At 37.5% G+C, this 21,864-nt stretch overlaps 1 protein-coding gene across 1 annotated transcript; it reads right to left on the bottom strand.

The window, feature by feature from the left end:
- Positions 1–3,862: 3,862 nt before the first annotated feature.
- On the bottom strand, positions 3,863–15,970 carry LOC126088137 (uncharacterized). The gene is made up of 3 exons (XM_049906254.1): positions 9,743–15,970; positions 8,146–8,163; positions 3,863–4,009 (listed from the first exon to the last, which is right to left on the bottom strand). Exons 1-3 carry the CDS (start codon positions 9,794–9,796, stop codon positions 3,863–3,865), a joined length of 219 nt encoding a protein of 72 aa, XP_049762211.1. The 5' UTR covers positions 9,797–15,970.
- Positions 15,971–21,864: the final 5,894 nt, after the last annotated feature.

The following is a 21,864-nucleotide window of genomic DNA, read 5'->3' as shown; positions in this document are numbered from 1 at the left end:
TGAAGAATGTTAAGAAAATGGATGACAAAGGGAGATCAAAGTAATATCGTCATGGTCTGAAATCTGATGAGGTCAGTGAAGTAATAGGACGACAGAAAGGAAGAAAGCAGCAAGTATTAAGGAAAAACAGGCTCTCTTATGAAACAATGTAGCTTTGAAAATGAAAAATGAGAAAAGAAGGCTAAGAAAGCAAAAATACTGGTTGAAAAAGAAAGAAAAGTCCACTGGAAGTAGTACCTCATTCACTTCAAGTTTAGGATCCCATAAGTGTCTTCAAAGCCTGGGAAAGGCTGTAAAAATGAACACAGTATGCCCAGGATCACTGAAGAAATAAAACAGATGAGTCATGATTTTTTTAAATATTATTTTACAATCAGCAGGAAAGAAAGACGCAAGGTCTGCAAAGAACTACTGTATAGGTAACGTGAAGTTCTCCACAAGGGCTATATGATGCTTACTGTTAATAGAGGCATATGAAGTCTTTAAACAATAAACAGGAATTGTCATAAAGGGTACCAGCTTTGTCCCTTGTATGTACTGCCTGTTTCAGATACTCCACATAATGTGTGTGTTTGCCAACCATGCTAACTTAAATTACCTGTTGGTGTAAGTAGTGTGTGCTTAAACTTTCCTAGTACTAGGTAACACTTGTTTCCTCTAATTTCTTGTGACATGGAGAAATCTGTGATCTTTTCAGTTTCTTCCAGAAGGGAAGATGTTGACAAGAATCAGTCTGTCAAATCGAAGAGGGAAAGTAAAAACCTAGTCCTCTTAAGCGTAAGTGGCACTGTACATGAATTGATTTCTGAAAATGAAGATCAGGTTCCAGTACTCCAGAAATTTCTGTTATAAACAATGTTCAAGCTGCTGAATTAAGAAAAAAAACTTAATACCAGTGATACATAATGTGTTCTGCAAATAGATTCCGCAGAAAACTACTCAGTTTCCCAGGGCAAAATACAATCAGCATATTGCTGTTACAAACAAGTGAGTATCTTCAACACAAACTGAAAGATAAACTACCAGAACAGTAAAACAATCTCTGTCTCCTTTGATGGAGCACTGCTTCCCAATTTAAAAATAAATTCATCTAGAGCCCATTACAATATTCAAAAGATGACACTTGGGATTACTGAAGACCCCCCCCCCCCCCCCCCCCCGGGTCTGCTTTGACCAACGTCATCAACATGATGAAACCACCTTTATCGATCACAACAACATTCCCACGAATCACGTACACGCAAATTATTATCAAATACACAAAAATTAAACTAGTGGGACAACTGCGGGAATCTGGGGGTTTTGGGCTGGGACAATCTTAAAAAACACCCAGCAAACACAAAACCTCAACTTGAAACAACACAACCAAACCAAAAACTACAAACGTTAGCACAATGTGAGATGCAAATACTCAACAAAACCCGCCGGCATCCCAAACTACAATAGAAGTACATAGGTCAACTGAAATCCAGGGTACCAGAAACCTAGCTCCCTCTCTAAAACCTACAACCCCCCACCACGCAACCCAACTGCAATAGCCAGTACTCGAAGAATTATATCAACCCAACACCAAAAAAGTAATATTACTGGTATCTTAAACTCCAGTGCACCTACACAGGTAAACTGAATACCAGAAACATTCTCCCTCCCTCCCGCAAAACAACTGAAATAGCAGTGAGAGTCTAGTTATGGTGTCGATAGCTTTTACACGACTTGCAGAAATTCATAACAGCATGATTAATCACGGAATGCAGTGATGGTATAAACTACAATCCTTAGACACATAACCAATTAGAAACATTTCAAATATGATTACGAATCATCATTAGTTACATTTGAAGAATGTATTAATGGTTCAGACAAAGAATATTGGTTAAAAGTGATAGCAGAAGAAGAGATCTTGTTATGTTTTTTGGCACTAAAAAGTGATTGTTACTTCATTTAGTAACACATCATGTAGGATAGCCACAATCTTAACAGGGATATGGATCTTTAAAGGGAAAGAGAAAAATTTCCATATGTGAGTGTGTTGATTTCATGTAAAAATCATTTCTCTATGGGAAGTTTATGAAGAGATTAACACTTTAAATTTCAATATCATGAAGCCATAAGAAGTCTTTTGTATTTGTCATGTAAAACGAGACCAGATCTTGGATTTACAGTCAATTATGAGGGCCCCTTCAGAAATGATCCTTAAAAATGGTTTACCACGCTCAGATACCTACTAAATACTGAAAATTGTGGTGTTTTATATAATAAAACAGGAGATGATACTATTCATCTACATACCTATTGTGATGCTGACAATGCACAAGATTTAATAGACAGGAAGAGTACAAGTGCATAAATTGTTCTTTATAATAGTACTCCGATCATTTGAAGTTTCAAGAAGCAAAGTGTGGCAACAGCAACTTGATCAACTTCAGCAGAATACGTTTCAGCAGTAGAATGCGTCAAAGAAATCAAACACAGGACCCTATTACAAAAGTTAATCAGAAGCAGAGTGAAGATCATTCTTCATGTAGATAATCAAAGTATTATCCAAATGATCAAATCAGGATAGTTAGGTAGACAAAGGAAATGTGAAATTTCACAATGTTAGTGAATAGTATAGAGAAAGTTTGAGATAAAGTATTGTTGTAAAGAGGTATGATTCTCAGAAATACTGACCAAAGCTCTTCTGAGATCAAAGTTTGAGAAATTTGAAAATGCTAATATGAAACAATTACCATAACTCATTGGTCCCACAAAAATATTAAGTGGCAACAGTTTATCGTGTGATTGAACAAAATTGGGAAAGGGGGATATTGAATGTGTTAAACAGGTAAAATACAGTGTTTACTGTGTGCATTTTTAAGGGTTGGCAACCATAAAAAAAGAAGTGCTAAAAATATCTATGAGTTTATATAAGAAAAATATATATGTGTGTAGTAGGTTGTTATAGCACATATAAATTTCAGTAGTGTAAAATGTGTATGTCTCTTATTACATTCACAATGAAGTGAAAATAATATAACAAGTCACTGCAGAACTGCCATAGTTTTCAATCAACTAGTCTCAAGATGAACAACATACTATGTCTATTAATTATGTGGATGCAGTTGACACTTGCCACACAGTGAGTACTCCACTAGCAGTTCTCAGAGATTTGCCTTTCCAGGCTTCTATGAAATACCAAAAGGGGTTCATTGGGTTACGTGAGGTGGAATACATTTGCAGCTCAATTCATCTTCAAACAAACTAATACAGCAGATATTTACAGAATACCAGTAACTTAGGCCTACGTAAGTTACAAAGTAGAATAAATTGGAGATGCATAAGCAAACAGTACCAAGTAAAGGGGCTTTAAATGCTGCAGTATAGAAGAAAATACAACCAGTAAGAACAACAATTGGGCAGAAATATCTTTCTCTGGACATCGGATGAACAGGAAACACAATTAGTAGGACAATAATAGAGAAACTGTGGAATAGTAAGAGCAACATTAAATAGATTACAGAATTTCAGGAAGATTTAAAGGCCATAAAATATATTTTATTAAAATAATAATTGGCTAAATGTATGAAAAACCACTTCTTATCACTACAAACATTTGAAAATGGTCTCTTACCATATTATATAATCGGCATCTTTCATAACCATCTTGCAACACACATTTCCAACTTCTGTATTACATTTCAGCAATCTCTGTTGCAGGAATTCCTTTCCTTCATTAAAATCCATAGGTCCATAATCCTTCTCAAGTGTTTTCCTGTATAAATTGTAGCAGAACTTGTAATCTGGACACTGACTTCTGTCTCCCAGCACTAATCGGTAATGGGAATGATTAAGCTGAATGTCAGTCTTAATACATTGAAGTGCGCTAGCAGGTGAGTGACAGAGATATCAATGTTTCCTTAACTTCACGAGACGGCTTTCTATACTTTAATGAAGAAGCACTGTCAATGCTGTGATTATGGTTCAGTGTCAGATGGCATTTGTCTACTATTCCTGCAAATTTTCCTCGATCCTTGTAGGAGGAGGGGGTTCTTTCGTGCACAACATGAATTTTTATTATCATTTTCGATGGACAGTTGGTGTTTTTAGTGACAGGATGCACTGCAGTATCATGAACTCTTTTGGAAACTGTGTTATGATGTCAGAACATCAACTGCCTCAAAATGAGGTGTTTAGTTGACAGTGTTTCAGATGACCTGATCCTGTAAGTTGTTTTAGTTTTCTCTTCAAACAGTGTTAACCACTGCTTAAATTCATCTCTTGATGTCGCAGCCATTAGGAATTGTATGCTTTCCACTTGTGGCACATCACTGGCACTTTTCTGAATTTGCAGGACATGCGTTTTCCATTGTGGAAGAAAATTCTCTTGAGGAAAATTCATTGGTTTATTACTATGATGCCAAACACAAGAATCGTAAGAGAACCATAGTACAACTAGTTCTAGATACTTACAGCCACTTCTCTCTTGTCCTCATCCCCAAAGTACACTCAAGTAAAACCTGTCCATGTGGAGTTGGAATCACGTGACCGGCCTGTGGACTGCAGGAGACTGCAAATTTCGTGTCAAACTTGCGAGTCTTGCCGAAGCCAGCGGCTCGTCGGGTACCCGGCTGTCAAACAGGGGGTCGATGCAACAGCGAAACGGACGTCGTCTATACCCCTTCAAGAATCATAAAGGCTCGATATGCAAGGAAGAACCTTCGTAAAGAAGAATAATTCGTAATGTACAGTTAGGGGATGCAACACAGTAATGAACATAGTAAAAGCAACTTTTTATTGGTTTATACAATTCATACTTTCTTTCTTCTGCTTCTTTCTGAAGCCTCTCAATTTCTGAGCCCTTTTATGAAACTTGATGTCGAATTTTGTAGTAAAGTTTTTCTGCGGCATAATTTGTAAGTTTTAGATGTGATCAGTGGTCTACTCCTTCACCACAATGAAAGCATCCCGAAGTTGCTGTCACGTGCAGAAAACTTGTGGACCCTGTTGGCACTGTAGTAACAGCAAAGCATCTCCTAATAGTCAGAGCAGTAGCAGTGGCAACTTTCCGGCGTCAGCAAAATCTATTGTCGTGGAGAAGTATGCACAAGAGATCTATGTGGCCCTTCATCAAAGGGGCAGGACAAGGCTTTCTAGATCTTGCTCATGCACTGCCAGAAACAGAAGCACAGTATCCTAGTGCAAGAGACGCGCTTCGTCTCTCACCTACAATTTCTCGCCATGAAAACGAAACAGCACCGTGGGGCTGTGGTCCCCCAGTGTTGCAGGATATGGAGAATGATGTATGCGCATTTACGACTGACACGTGGACAGACGTATAGGCCAAAAGGCATCATTTTACTCTTATTCCGCATTCAACATCGCCTAGTTGCAGTGCGAAAATCGGGTCGTGTTTGTTGCACAGTTCCTGTCTGGTGGAAAAAGTGCTGCAAATATACAGGACAAAACTGTGACTTAACATAAGCAAGTTTGGGGTATTTACAAGCCATCTCTTGAACGTTACATGCATTGCCGATCAGAGGGAAAATATGAAAAAGTCCTCAGAGAACAATTGTCGCCTTCCATACACTAACCACTTCGTCACTGTTTTATGCTACACGCTTGTGGAAAGGTGGTTGCAAGAATATTGTCGTAATGTTCACTCATTGTTGCAATCAACAAAACATACTGTAACTTATTGAAAAAGGAGTGTCCATGTGAAAGAATTAAGGTTGTAGTTTACCGTCAAGCAGCACGTTGAGGCTCGCTGGAATACTTTGTGTCTCATACTAAAATCCGTTTTTATACAGCACGAATAAATTGAAGTCTTACGTGATTTTGAAACAATGCACTTGTTAGGGAATTGGGATTACCAGGTAGCTGACAAATTAATTTATTTTCTCCAAGTATTTCAAGGAGATACCAAGGTTATGGAAGCTGGCTGATTCAACACTGCAGTTCCTTGTGCCATCGGAGCACCGGCAACAGGAACACTGTTGAGAATGAAAATGCGGCGGGCAGTAAGGAAAGCACTCACGTTTATGTAAAACGACGCATTTATAAATGAAATTTCTATTTTAGTTAAATATTTAAAACACCCTTAACTGAAAAAGAGATCGTATATAAAGAAGTCGTAATGCGTCGATATTTTAAACATTTCCGAGAAGCAACACTAAAAGCAAGAGCTCGAAACCTCTTAAGCGAAAAAATGAGAATAGAGTTAGTTCATTTGCTTGCATTATTTTTAGTACCACAGGTGCGTCATTTAAACTAAATGTCGATAATTGAGAGAGAGGAAGTCTATCTGCAGCATGTTCCAGATGTGCTGCACTAAGAAGTAAATGCGAAGTTAATAAGCTATGCTAAGTAAAGAGGCTATTTTATCAATACTGACGTCCTCAGTGTTTGATCATATAATAGTGAAAAGATGTAAATTTATGTGTGCACCAAATTTATTAACAGCTACGCGATATAACGTATTTGTCCTCCATGCTGGCATGATGTATTATTTGCAAAATGTCATACAGAGAATGAAGCCTCAGCACCGACGCCTTCAAAATGTGGAAAGTGTGTGCAATGTGAGAACAGTTCTAGCGCGATGTGACCTAACTTCACTGTGTGTCAACTTTTAAATACTTGCCATTTCCTCATACAGTATTACAAAAATTCGGTAATTATTGGGGCAACCTTTAATAAAATTAACTGCATCGATAAGTATAGAGCTTTTTACACGCACGTACCAAGAAGCTGGTTTACTAATTACAAGCAACAGTGGAGATTTAAGTATCCATCTTGGTTCCTGATGTTGCAGCCAACCGGTATTTTAATACAACACCGGAGGTCAAGTACTTTGTCGATAAATATTGTGCGGAGTAAAAAATTGCTTGCATACGAGCTACAAAGATTTCGTTCCGCGACAGTGACGAGCAGCCGAGCCGCAAGGGTGACAGTGACTGACACGCACTAATGTGAACAGTGGCCTTGCGTCTCGTAGGAAAGTTTAATTTTAGGTATGATTCCAGGTTCTTATCAATAAACTGACTTTTCAATTTATGCTTGATATAGTTCATGCTTGAAAATAATTGTTTGCATGCATATGTAGACGCAAATTAGAATAGAACACAAACTAATTTTTTCAGCTGATTGTACGAGTCAGGAATACTATTCCAAGGATTAAAAATGAGCATATCTCCTTTCTCCAGGTATTGCAAAGCAACTTCTCGTTCTGTGAATGAAATTCATATTTGGTTTCACTAATATTTCTATACCAGCACAAAGACATTCAAATTTTGTACCTCCCCTGCATGTACAGGCTTATTGTAACATCATGACCTGTCAATGAACCGAACAGCACTTGAGTTGTTGGGAGTGTGTGTGTGTGGGGGGGGGGGGGGGAGGACTGCTGGAAGAATGTCACAAGTGGATAACCCTGGAGGGGACTCAAAGCACTTCGGAGATTGACAGTTGGAATTGTCAACCACAGGGGTGCAGATTTAAACCCATTCAGGCGCAAAATAAATAAAATCATTTTTTAAACTTTTTTGTTGTATTAGGATATAACTCATACAATATTATGGAAAAATGTGATAAAAAATTTTCGTGCAGTATTTCAGCAGGCACAGGCTGGTTTCAAATGAAACAACTGCACACTAAATGCGGTGGCTTCAAATGAGACCACCACCATAAACTTCATTACTTTCTGTGATAGGACACAAAGCAGTTTATCTGCTGATAAACACAAAGCAACTTGACAGGAAGAACATGTCCATCTGCTTCTATGTGGATTACTTTTTGTGCTGCAGTGTGCGCATCACCTCGATGTGCCATGTACTGCAGATGTTTTGATTCTGTTGTACGTTTTTCCACTGGAACAACAGTTTTACACTTTTTGGCGCATGGTTCAAATGATGCGCTTGGGCGAACAGATCTGTCTTTGAAAACACTAGATCCTACACACAGCCGAAATTCCTATAGCTTTTTCTTTTCATTCAGCTTGGTTAGTTGAAACAATATAAATGCATTTCCAATAGAATATCAATCATATACCAAAACAAAAAATGGTTCAAATGGCTCTGAGTACTATGGGACTTAACATCTGAGGTCATCAGTCCCCTAGAACTTAGAACTACTTAAACCTAACTAACCTAAGGACATCACACACATCCATGCCCGAGGCAGGATTCGAAACTGCGACCGTAGCGATCGCGCGGCTCCAGACTGTAGCGCCTAGAACTGCTCGGCCACGCTATACCAAAACAGTCTCAGCCACCAGCGTCTAGATTTTCTGTCTATTGCATAGAAACTGTTTACCGTGTCCGCTTTATCTGCACATCCCATGTTCGAATTATAAGATTTCACCATCTGTGGGCAAGGCATTTTTGTAATTGTGCCATCCTTTTCTTTCCTACTGACTTCTTTCAAAGTTGCAGGTGCGTCAACACGTTTATCTTTCCATTTCATGCATGCAATCCCATCAGAACGGACTGACCAGTCACTTTCTCCTCTTCGTAACTCTTTGTCCGGTTTCAGAGCAGGAAGTCCTTTTCTGTGGGCTCTAATGGTACCACAGGCTAGGATACCATCAAGTTTTAGTGTCTGCAAAAGTGAAACACTATTAAAAAAAATTGTCAAAATATATGTGATATCCTTTGCCTTGTAAGCCTTTACACAAATCTCTTACAATCTTCTCTCCCAAACATTTCTCCACTGCACCATCTGATTTCCCAGTATATACCTCAAAATCGCATATATATCCGATTTTGTCAGATCTGACCCATATTTTGTACCCCCTCTTGCTGGGCTTTTGAGGCATATACTGTTTGAATGATATTCACCCTTTGAATTTCACCATGCATTCGTCAACAGATTGCTTCTTAGTTGGAGCATAACATTCTTTGAACCTTGTCAGTAACCGATTTATTAGTGGTCGAATTTTGTACAATTTGTCGTAACGTTTATTCCCTTTTTGTGGCATAAGGGCATTGCCATTTACATGTATAAGAGATAAAATCCAGCTGAAACTTTTCAGTGACATAGGTGAAGAAATGTACTGATCTCTGAGTTCGTTGTGTGATGACCAGCAATCACTATATGTGCAAGGTTGTTTGATACCCATTAGAATATTTATAGCCAAAAAACACCTTCAGTTCATCTTTTTCAATAGGTCTGTAATTCTTACCTTTCTGAGTCGCATAAAGGTTAGTCTGGAATACTGTGTGTTCCAGCATATTGTCCCTTAAATAGATATAAAAAGAAATCAACTGACAGCATACCTTCACCTTCAGTTTTCCTTTGACACCAACTTCCTATAAAAAATCGACAAAATTCATCGTATTTGCTCATGTAAAATTCACAGACCTTATTAGTGGCACTTTATCTTCAGAACTGAAACTGTAATCACTGTCATTTTCAGAACGATTATCACTTTCACTTTCAGAAACAACATTAGATATCACTGGTCTTGGCGCTTGTGAATCAAGACCACTCTCTTCAGCCAAAATATCACTTTCATTATCACAGGTACTGTCAATCTCAGAGTCCACATCAGAAGGAATTTCTTCTAAAAGACACACCAGAACTTCCTCATCCTTTAATTTGCGAGAAAACGCTTTGCGAAACTGATTTTTTTTTTTATAAGGAAGTATTATGAATTTGTTCTATGTGTAAAACTTACATTTCAAAGACAAATTCAATCACAAATCAAGAAAAAGAGAACCAGCACACCACAAACAATAATGGCACTTATACTTGTGTGGCTAACTGCAACCACATTAGAAATATTGATGTAGTTCAAATTTTCGCCGCTAGATGGCAGCACCATCTACGCCCAGAAGCGTTGTTACAGACGTAGCCACTGTGCTCTTGCCACCAAATCAAAATATCATGAGTGGCTTCAAATGAAACCACATTGTCACGAAGGGTTAACTGCAGTTCAGGTCTTTCATGCATAGGACACATTGTAAAACATGATGCAAAGATGCAACTGGACTATATGAGTTTCATTTCTCTGGAAATGTATGTGCCTCATCAAATGTAGTATTTTCTGGAAGAGCCACACTCAAGGAACCAAAGAACCACATATGGGTCACAAGCCATGGTTTGGCAACATGTCACTAGAGGTTTTTCTGATATGTCTGTTCTTGACTGTGATGAGGTCCACTAATTTGATTAGAAATATCTGGAAAAATAATCTAATTTAGTTTCCAGATTTGCTTTTTTCCACCTGGGTCTTGGATGTGATTTCATTTCTCCAAGCTCATCAGATCAGGAATATTATTAAGTTCACTATCTCAGCTGTGCTCAAGTCCTTAAGACCCATCCAGCTGGAGTGAAACCAACTTATTAAAAGCATCTTTTTTTGTAATACTATAGCAGTATGAAAGTAAGAATAATGAGTACTGGGTTGTGAGGGATGTAACATTGGGAATTATTAATGACACTATTTGATTCATCTATACAACAGTTCACATGGAAGATCTTTTTAAATTTTTAATTTTATCTTTTGTTTGGTTAGAGATTGCTGTTTGCCAGACTACAAAAGTATGAATGCTAGGCTACTGAGAAACTGATCACTCCTCTTAAGTTTTTTCTGCAAATTTGTCAACATTCTTGAGTGATAAAGACTTATTTAATCTTGTCATGTCAATAACTTATGCTGAAAGTTCATTGTATCTGATGCTTCGTCTGTGGAAATTCAGTGTGGTAAAATATAGAATTTAAACACCCAGAAATACTTTTTGTGGAAAGGGTTTCAGATATTGCATGTGTCAATTTGAATGAGTATAACTGAAGTATATGTGTTAATATGAAGTATTTAGTTTGCTTTGAACGAGTTAGGGTGTATCGGTTTTAAAGAATTTATTGAAAGTGATTTTGTGTACTATGATTTCTGTGACTGGATATATTCTCTAGTTTTTTTATACTTCATAAGTTTAATTCTAAGGCCAGAATAAAAATAACAAAACAGAGAAAGCTGTCCAATATGTTGTGTGAATTTACAACTGTAGCTTTAGATTGTGAATTTAATCTTTTTCCGAGTGTAATGTAACATGTATCTATATTTAACTACATATTTAAACATTTATGTGAGAGTAGTATATGATGTTACAACGAGCAAAAAATTTTATCTGTGCTCAAAGTTTGTCTTCTTTGTTCACAGAAGCTACACATGTAATTCTCAATAATATTGTTTTATTCACTTCCGTATCTTGAAACTATTTTACAGTGAATTTTGTTTGGTTATACACGTTAAAAAGATTTGTTTATTTGCTTGGAAGTATCCATTTAACAAGTAGGTTGCCAGTTTGTCAGGATATAAGTTCATATTATAACTATCTGTACAAGTTTTGTGTAGTCCTGCTTGCTATGGCGGGCCGTTTCAGTGCTGGCATCAAGAGTCAAAATCGCTTTTTATGTTAGTTCACATGGTGTTAATATTACACACACACACACACACACACAAACTGTTGACATATTGAACCAATAGGACCAGAGTTGAATCAAAATGTATGAAATGTTTACGTCAGTGGTGTAACTTCATCAGTGATGTAAATGGTTATTTTCATTTGTAAGTTCCTTGATACTATGTACATTTACATGATTTTGTTGTTCCTCTGCTGAGTTATCAACAGCTGGTAGATACTTTACAGCATCTTGTGTTAAGTAACCCTAATTCAGATAAGTGTAATATCTATTATATTACAAATAATGTAGACAGAGTATATGTAAACCATGGTCGTTCATTGAGGATATAGTGATAAATGGCCAGCTGATTGAACCACAGTTGTGAAACTTCCTGGCAGATTAAAACTGTGTGCCCGACCGAGACTCGAACTCGGGACCTTTGCCTTTCGCGAGCAAGTGCTCTACCATCTGAGCTACCAAAGCACGACTCACGCCCGGTACTCACAGCTTTACATCTGCCAGTACCTCGTCTCTGCCAGGAAGTTTCATATCAGCGCACACTCCGCTGCAGAGTGAAAATCTCATTCTGGAACCACAGTTGTAGCAAGTGGTGAACAAAAACACATGTACATGGCTTTGTCTCCTCTACTAAGCACTGGTTCATTGCTTTTACAGGAAATGAGCTGCTGGACATCAGCATTCCCTTTGTTACAGCTCTGTCTTGTCTTATAAATTGTGTAAAGGCACACACTGCAGCATAATACATTGTGTTATCTGTTGGCCATTAACAGCAACCATTTCTCATAAACTAATAATGCCTTTAGTTAATTATTACTATGTACTAGTTCGTGAAATTTTATATGTGCAAAGTATTGTTTCATTTTATTTGTAAACATTATTTCCATATGAAATAAGTGTTATTCATTTGGCGAGTAAAAATGTGACAAACACTAATTGTAATATAACCTACTTACAGCATGATTTAATGAAAATGTTGTGTTGTTAATTGAATCAAAGTTGGTAAATGGGTTGAAGGATTTAGTGTAAAATTCCATGAAAATTGATAATAGTTCATATGATTTTGAAACTGGCAATTTCCTTATTATGTGCTTATTACTGTTGGTTACTTTTCTTAGGAATTCAATGTATTGCAGAACCACATCAGCTGCATCAATTTTAGTTTAAAATAAAATGTGACAAAAAGTATCTGTACCCCAAAATAAATTTTGTTGTTCTTTCAGTCCAAAGAGAAGTTATTGGGCATGCTCACTTTCCGTTGACTAAGAAGGCGGAAATTAACACATCACTCAACCAATGAAACAGCTAAACATTTGATAATTAATTGCTTTTACAGTTCTTATGCATCCCAGCAACCCTAATCAACATCTCACATGTACAGATACCAGTGTTTTTTTTTTACTATAGATACACACTCATTTATGGTGAAGCTAATGTTTGCTGCCATCACCAACACAATTGGAGCCACCAACAGCATACATCGAATCTGAAATGAGCCGGATGAAAGAGGGCTACATAGGCCTCAGTCGTGAAAAAAGCACTGTGACCATTTCTGCAGGAAGATGCTGCCAGTTACACAAGAGTTGTCTGTATAACCCGTCCTTGCCAAAAGTATTACTGTGGATATTGAAACAGGTGACCTATTAATCACTACCAATATTAGTGGACCTTCCAGCTGACACTTGTCCTACTGCAACAAAATGAACTAATTCCAAGCAGCTAGTCTAGGAACAGTTACTGCCGTAAGGTACAGATAGAACAGAATGGATGTGGGTGATACCAATCAACTTACACATATCAGCTCTAAATGCCATCAAACCACTGGGCTGAAGATATATGTTTTCGACACCATCAAAACTTTACCTGTTTCAGGCATCTGTAGAAAAGACTGAAACCAAGGATGATAAAACTTGCTGCACTCGTAATTGTATATGGTGTCTGGTAGCTGCCACTGTCTGCCATTTCAGCACCTACTATTCATAGCATACAAAGTGACTATGACTCTTGCCTTCCAGGATATGCACAAATGCTCAGAACTGATGGAGTAAAACATTCCGAAGTCTTCAGCTGCAGTGTAGTGCGAGAGTCATTCTTCACCTGTGTGCAACACCAGAACTAAGATCCAAATATCATTTTGCAGCTGAGTGTCGCGGCATTAACATAGAAGAACAGCCTTTGAGATACACTATTTGGAATGTTGAACAACCAGCACTTGAGCAACATTCTCGAAGCAGTGGATGCCAAATTGCAAGTGGTGTTTTGCCAGTATTTCAAATGTTCTGCCTTGGTTTTTATTCGATACCAGCATACTGTAGCACTTGGTGGTGTGGTACCTCACTGAGCTTCTGATTTGACCCAGTCATCAGCTCTGATGGAATGTGAACTATTGCTTTTTGACTTTCGTGGGTGCAGCTAGCTTGGAAAAAATAATGATAGTAACAATGATCAATTCTCACCCTGTATGGAATCTCCATGCTTATGAAACAGATCAACTACCTACCAATTAGCCCAAAGGAAAATCTTCAGCACATAAAGTTAACACCAGTATCTGGCTGCTTCTCCAGCTGACAGTTTTGTTTGATGTTTTGTGTAGGCAGGTCAGGTGTATGGAAAATGCATCAGAGACAGGATGATGATACTCAGTGTATAGTAAGCAGTGGTGTGGGAAAGTGTGTTGTCTTTGATCTTGTTCAACAGTGTGTTTGGATTCTGTGTAGGACATACTATGTTGATAGTCAGACAATATTTCATCACCATTTTGACCTCAACTTCTATCAACTACATAAACCCAAGAATGTGAGTGTCTGATCCTGTTGCCCATTCTTATGTGGGAGGGTTGATAACAGTATGTCCTTTCTTCTCATTATTACTTGCCTACTTATATGTGTTATGATGTATTATCTTGTAATGATGAGGATACAACAAGCACAAAATTCACTATTCCTCCCAATGAATTGTAATTGGTAGACATAAGAGTGAAATCAGTTCCTCTTTGAGCACCTTGTGTATGTTTGTTACTTGGCAAATTTGAAATTGTATGTATGTTGTAACCCCCACTGCATATTTTCTGTGTACTTTGTATGTGTGGTATAATACTGCACAGAAAAGTTCCATATGTATGTAGTTAATATGTGGTGCAAACAGTGTTTCTCTTTGGTTCCCTAAAGGAGAACTGGTATCATTAAAGCCCCATTCCCACACAGATGATTTGTTGAGTTTTATATAATCAGTTGTCACATCTTTAGACCATGGATTAGATATTATGAACATCTGTGATGTCATAGCTATAGTTTATTTTATATGATAAATAAAATGAATATGTAATTTTGAGGTTGTTGGGTGAAAAACAGATGAATTATTCCGAACTGTGTAAAATGTTTATATTTTTACAACACTTGTTCCTAATTTACCATGTTCTAGTTGTATTGTTCAAGATTTCCTAAATTTGTAAAACATCAAAACTGATTTTCATTATGTTGGTTAAATATTATTGTGTGTCGACAGAAGCAGAAAGGAGGACAAAATGAGAACCAAGCAGTAATGTTCATTATTGTAACATGAACAAGTTGTATCTGAGTTCATAGGTAGTAATTTAAGATAAAGAGAATTAGCGTAAATCACACAAAAGCTGTCATCACTGTCAACAGTTGACATAATATAGAACCATACCGCTGCTACACACACACACACACACACACACACACACACACACACACACACACACACACACACAGAGAGAGAGAGAGAGAGAGAGAGAGAGAGAGAGAGAGAGAGAGAGAGAGAGTGTAATTCAAAAGTTTCAGTGTTTTATGTCAATGTAAAATGTTGCACAGAATTCATGTAATGATTGGAAAGACAGGCAGATCACAACTAACGCAAAGTATTGCGTAGTTGATTGACACATTGAAATCGTTTAATCTTTGTGCTCTCAAAAGAATTTAAAGTTCGAGAGTCTCATCATTTCCTGTTTTATGTAGTGTTACGTAATCCATTTGTCAGTAACTGCACTTCAGTCTGGAACCGCGTGACCGCTACGGTCGCAAGTTCGAATTCTGCCTCGGGCATGGATTTGTGTGATGTCCTTAGGTTAGTTAGGTTTAAGTAGTTCTAAGTTGTAGGGGACTGATGTCCACAGCTGTTAAGTCCCATAGTCCTCAGAGCCATTTGAACCATTTTTCAGCAACTGCTTTCACTATTTTGTTATTAGTTAAGAATTAATAGGTTCTTCATATTCTTTTACTGATTGGCCTCTTGTATGATTAATAAGCATTACCTTAATTCTAGCTTTTATTGTAACACTTGGGTGAAATTCCAGGCTTTGAAAGTTGATGCCTACTACTCTCCTGAGTTGCTGTTTTGTTAATGAGGTACTGTAATGTAATGGTTTGTACAGTCAATATTTATTTTTATATCTGTGTCCTATTGAGATCTGTTAAAATGTATGTTTTTGACGAAAGTTGTAAAATTTAATATGTAGTCCAACAACATTGTTTATATTAGTAATGAAATGAAATGTTATAAGAGATCCAACTGCTGTGTGTTGTACTTACTGACCCACAAATAAATTGATTACACAAGCAATTATGTTGTAGCTTTTCATATGATTACATCACCAGCGCCCTATAAATTCTTCAGCATATGCATACAGATACATATTACAGCTTTGTATCGAGGAAGCTTAATTTGGAGGGTAGGCACTGTTCCATGAATGATGCGTCCGATAGCAGAACAAAACAAACAATATCATGCTCTCCCACCATTATTTACAGTTCCACTGCTTATGACCATTCTTTGTTTATTCCCTTCTTACAGTTACTTTAGTCTCAAGCTTTCAGGGTAGTATTTTCTGTTCCAATAAGAGTGGTATGACACAAGTTTTGACGATGTACATGAATGCTGAACACTGAAAAGTTTGATGCTATCACATTATACAAAAACTAGTTACACAACTTGTGGACTCTGTATTCTAAAGTAAAGAATTATTTGTGGCAGAATAATTCCCTAACCACCTTAGTAATAATACCTGGTGCGCACAGTTCGCTTTTTAAAAATGTTTTCAGGCAGTGAGTTTCATAGAGTGCACAGATTCATCTGGCAGATGTCTCGTTCTAAGTCTGATTTTAACTAAAATTGTTAACACGTATTTAAGCTTGGGAGTTCCATTGTATGTGGATGGAAAAGTTTCTGTGACACACCTGAAAAAGAGTGGAATTCATGTGTTCTACTGTAGGATTTCTTCCCCCCCCCCCCTCTCTCTCTCTCTCTCTCTCTCTCTCTCTCTCTCTCTCTCTCTCTCTCTTTATTCACATTCCTGTCAGAAAACAGAAACTTTGAATCATTCCGAGGCAAATAGATTTCACATAACTTCTCTGCCACAACCACCATCACCACCACCCCACCCCCATCCCTACCCTCCAAATCAACATGAAGATCTTTCAGTTTTTGTTGAAATATTAATAGAACATTTGAACTATTGATGAATCAAATTATACAGCAGTGTCTGTTGTCGCCATTGCAGATGCTAAATTTTTAAAATTGTATGACTGAGTCTCTATTAAATTGAAACACAATATCATTACTTGTAAGCTCTAGAGCTATGGAAGTCATCTTTCTGACCTGATATCTGTTCATACAAGCTGAGACAGTCCATGTTAAATACCTGATATAGACTGTGCTACAACTGGAGGTACGGAAATCTCTAGCAATAATTTTATTAACTTGTTCTGCTTTCCAACACCTCTACCTTGGCCTGACAATCAGATTTTCTGTAGGACTTCGTTTAAAAGCTGTTGTACCTATGTCTATTCCTCATTTGTTCCATGTGTTCATTTTTGTCCTCTTTCACAAACATCTTTTCTTGTGAATATCTGTTTACTACCCATAAATAATGTTATCTGGATTTTGGCTATCACACCCTTGTGTATGTCATAACACCATTTGATTACACTTGCTAAATGATATGTTGCAAGGTTAGTGGTGATAAGGTACTGTCACCAGTTCTTTCATATGATACTGTTTTGTAAACAAATCTGTTCATTTGAAAAGATGAAAAGACAAAAGCCTTTTATATTATCCAAGCAAACAAACCCACATTTATACACAATCAGTACTTGTTAAATGTGGCCTCCATTTTATATCACCATTTACTCAGCATCAACTGACTAGATGAACTTGACACTGAATGACAATGACAACCATAATAATTTTCACAATCATGTTAAGAGACAAATGCCTTCATTGACATTGCTTCCACACTCATTCCTTGTGATGTTGGCTACTGATTAGACAGCAGTGATGGCATGAATCAAAAAGCAGATGTTGGCCAAGTGATGCTTTGAAAATAAAATGTTCATATAAAACACATTTTTGGAACATTATTCTGAATCTATTGTCGTATAAAGTCTGCGAGCACAGTTAAATTGGCACACCAATTTCTGGCAGGCCTAAGATTTAATATATGTCAAAGAAAAACATTATTCAATGTACCAAACTATTGTATGGGATAAATAGCAAGGTGGAAAATCTTCTTGACTTTTAAATGAATTATAAACCAGGAACCCATTCACATACTATGGCACTCCAAATACAATTTATGTGTAAGAACACAGATTACAAATGTAGAAAATTCCAAATTATGGAACTGCTGTCACAGAAAGTTTACTTAATATTGTCCAAATGAAATTCACATATATAAACATGAGTGTTTTATGCACAGGACAGCAGACATGTGAATGAGGGGGTACTTCCTGCAAGTATTATTCTTATTTCACGTTTCCACTTGGAAATTTTCACAAGTTTCTAGAAAGTTTATGACACAAATACCCTCCACCACATAGAGGAGACAAACAAGACTATAAGTCACAAAAATGCTATGTAACACTTGTTATCTAACATTATTCTAGAACTTCCCACTAGAATTGGAGGCTACCGCCTAACAGATGTATGGCTATTTGTTCATGAGTACATAATTAACTACCACATACCAAGATCAAATTAGCTATCATTGGTGCTCATTTACCCATAATCAACAACCTGCTTTAATTTGAACATCAGTATGGGAAATGAGCAAAGTAGTTAATTGATAATAGCATCCTGAAGCTACATGGAGTGGTTTGTATTTTGTGTTAAGTACCAGTTATAAAATTATTATTTTTACAGAAAAATTTATTTATACCTTCATCAGTAATTTTGAGTGAGAATTGTGAAACAGTGTGACAAGCGTTCTTGGTTCTACAGGTGCACAAAAGTATCTATGTTAAAAGCTGTACCTGCTTTACCAATCGAGGTTTCCAGACAAATACTGCGACAGTGATCGTAGGAATGTGTATAATCAGCCCAAGATGCAACCTCGTGATAAAATTACAGCATTTTGAAAGTGATTCAGCTAAGGAACGTGGTATGTAAGCGGTATTTGCGACTCCCTCACACCGCCCAAGCTAGATAATTCTATAGTATTTGTAGTGCAGTCTGTCTCGAGACCTTACAGAGGTTACGCCATATATCCACTGAGTTACAGGTGATGACTGACTGAGAAGGAACACAAACAGTAGTAGTAGATAATGTGCCGATTGAGGTCGTAAGAAAATGTACACTAGCTTCCCAGATCTATAGTGTTATGCTATCCGCTAGAAATGATGTCCATGATTTTGAATGGGTCTTTCCATTCAAGCACATACCTGCATTGGATCCTATTGACAATTGCTTTAAGGATTACAACCACTACCCAATCATACTTCTGTCACTCCTATATCTCAAAACAAGTCACCATTACCGAACCTAGCTGCTACAGTAAAATTCCAACATGGTTTTAGTCACCCCCTATTCATCTCCCAACCACTTCCATTTCTACAGCCTTCCACATATGATCGTTGCAATTTAAATTGGAACTGAGCAGAAGTCAGAGAAAGACATATCCACCACATTCTGAAACCCATGTATAAACAGAACGAACCAAGTTAGTCCATCAGGACCATGTTTTGACCATTCGGTGGAAATGCGCGCAATGTGGTATGTCTCCAAACTAGATGCAGATACTTCAGCCTGAAGCAGATCAGTATCTATTCAAATCAATCAGTGCAGCATGCTATCATCGTTATTCTCTACCCTCCCAACAGAGAAAAAAAATTACGAACTATAAAAAATTTCATCCGATTTAGAAGTCAACTAGGCACCGATGCTGGCGCAATGACACATAGCTGCTGTGATGTTACAAAATAAAAGTGATGTGGTTATTAAATGGAAAGTTGGAAATTGAGATTTAGCTTACTGTTTTATCAATCACAATTGGCGTAAGAATCATGGATTGACCATTGTCATAAAATATTGCATTATGAGATGTGATTAGTTTTTTACTTGCAGTTTCGCGTGGCTTGAGGCAGTCACAACTAGCGTGCTATTGATTAAGAAATTGCGTTATCGTCTTTCTTATTACTTCATGATCGTAGATACGATCATACCCGGTTGTGAAGTTATTGTTATCACAAAACAATTTCCTAAGGGACCAGAAAGTTCTTAAGGGCGCAAAAACAACTGTAACATCACACAAAAGGGAAATTCAATATTAAAGCTGATGCAAGAAGACGATAAAACAGTTTTCTTTTTATCAATGTAACACGCACATTGGACTGCTGATCTTGGAGTCTGTAATATTAGCAAAATGCATAATTAAAATGAAAATAATACTGAGGAGATAATAGAAATGAGCACTGCTAAATGATTCAGTATTCCCAGAACAAATATTTATTATAACTAAAACATATATCGTACCTTAAGCTTAATACTACAATGACGGTAGATTTTTATGTCCATATCATGTCCATTGAGCGCTCTTTTATATAGCCATTGTCCTTTCGAGTCACCCGTGCGTCATCACGATAAGTTTTAACAGTTCTTCTTACACTTCACTCAAACTTAGACGGAACACGTTTTTATTTATTTAGTAAAAATAATTAGATCAGACCACCACAAATCTGCGTCCGTCTTACTCAAGAAAAACAGTACAAGTCTTTAGCGCTCAAGGCTTCATTTGTTCTCCAGCGAACAAAATAGTGAAGGATCGCATATCCATCCGTATTTTTCTGTTAATATTGCCGCCCAAAGACGACGAATTACATTATCTAGAAAATTCCACCGTCGCCATGCGACGCCTTATTATATATTAATCATTCTTTATAAACAAGTATGTGCCTTCTGGCTGAATTTGCTGTTTTAATTAAGCCAAAAATAGCGAATATCACACTGCGTTGCAGTGCAGCATGGAGAAAGAGATTTCACAATGCTCCCCGACACATAGCTGTGGTACGGTCCAGTGCAGAGAAAGCAATTTTGCAGTTCTTTCCCAGAATAGCGCAGCACACAGCCATCCAAGAATTCCTCATGGTATACCCAGTCCCTCACCGAATTTACACCTCAAACTGCTGCTGCTACTACTGCCTGTGTGGCATGATCCTATTAAATATGCAGGCACTGCAGAGGCTAGTTTAAAGTTGATCACCTATGCTGCAGGCGAATGATTGCATCCCACATACTATACTAAATCGCATGAGATGCTCCCTCTGGTCCTGTTTAGTTGTTTGAAACGCTGTTTTCTATCACCCTTTTGTACAATGCCAAACATTTCCTTTTTTCTGCCTCGACCTCGGTTCTAAACTGACATTAAGAAGTTCTGATCCATGGAATTTCACAGGAAACTATATGTTCCACTGCAAAAATCATGTTCTTACTGGGGATAGCATAACACTCCACACATCAGCTGATATTAAATAAGAGATATTTACAACATAAGGAAACTGGAAGAGTTTTACAGAGTTGGCGTAGGTTTCCAAACTACAGTCTGAAGGTGATTCACGAGCTCCACATACAGACTGGTCTCTCACACTGATGGAATAGCTGACGGCTGTACGTTCCATTCGACTGATTCCTGATATTGCGCCCATGTACGCGATCATTGTTTCGATGCTATTCACCGCAAAACGTGCTGTCCATCCAGCAAAACTCCTTCCTCAACTCAAACTAGCGATATCAGTCAATCATTATTTCGTAACCAATGGCGTGCCAGTGCATGGATAGGATGGAAAAGACACTATGTACTCTAATAATAAGCATCACAGTTGATAGCACTAGCAATTTTACAGTAATTCCAACAGGACAATGATGTGACAGCATGTGTCCCCAATTTCACTATCATAGCTAACCCACCCCGTCTCCACTTTGCGAGTATCATTGTGAACATGGATGGATTACTGTACAGTACATCTATTCAGTGTTAATTCTCAAACACATAAAACATCAAAGAATACCAGACAGCGCTCCACATGTTTCTATCGTCTCGAGCATAGTTGTTATTTTACGATCTGTGTCTCTGAGTATGGGAGTCACAGAGCATTCTCGCTGTCTTAAGTTACGTTGTGCAAGACGCGACAGTTGGCTGCGACTGCGACGCTGCCCCCTCCTCTTTTCCCACCCTGG

The sequence above is a fragment of the Schistocerca cancellata genome, chromosome 6, assembly GCF_023864275.1.
Source record: "Schistocerca cancellata isolate TAMUIC-IGC-003103 chromosome 6, iqSchCanc2.1, whole genome shotgun sequence".
Classification (NCBI taxonomy): domain Eukaryota; kingdom Metazoa; phylum Arthropoda; class Insecta; order Orthoptera; family Acrididae; genus Schistocerca; species Schistocerca cancellata.
Note: the sequence above shows the minus strand (reverse complement) of the source record. Positions and strands in the feature narration are given on the sequence as shown.

What these genes read in the sequence shown, in the direction of transcription:
- LOC126088137 (XM_049906254.1), bottom strand. Translation starts at nt 9,796, where the DNA reads ATGGTGCTGCCATCTAGCGGCGAAAATTTGAACTACATCAATATTTCT.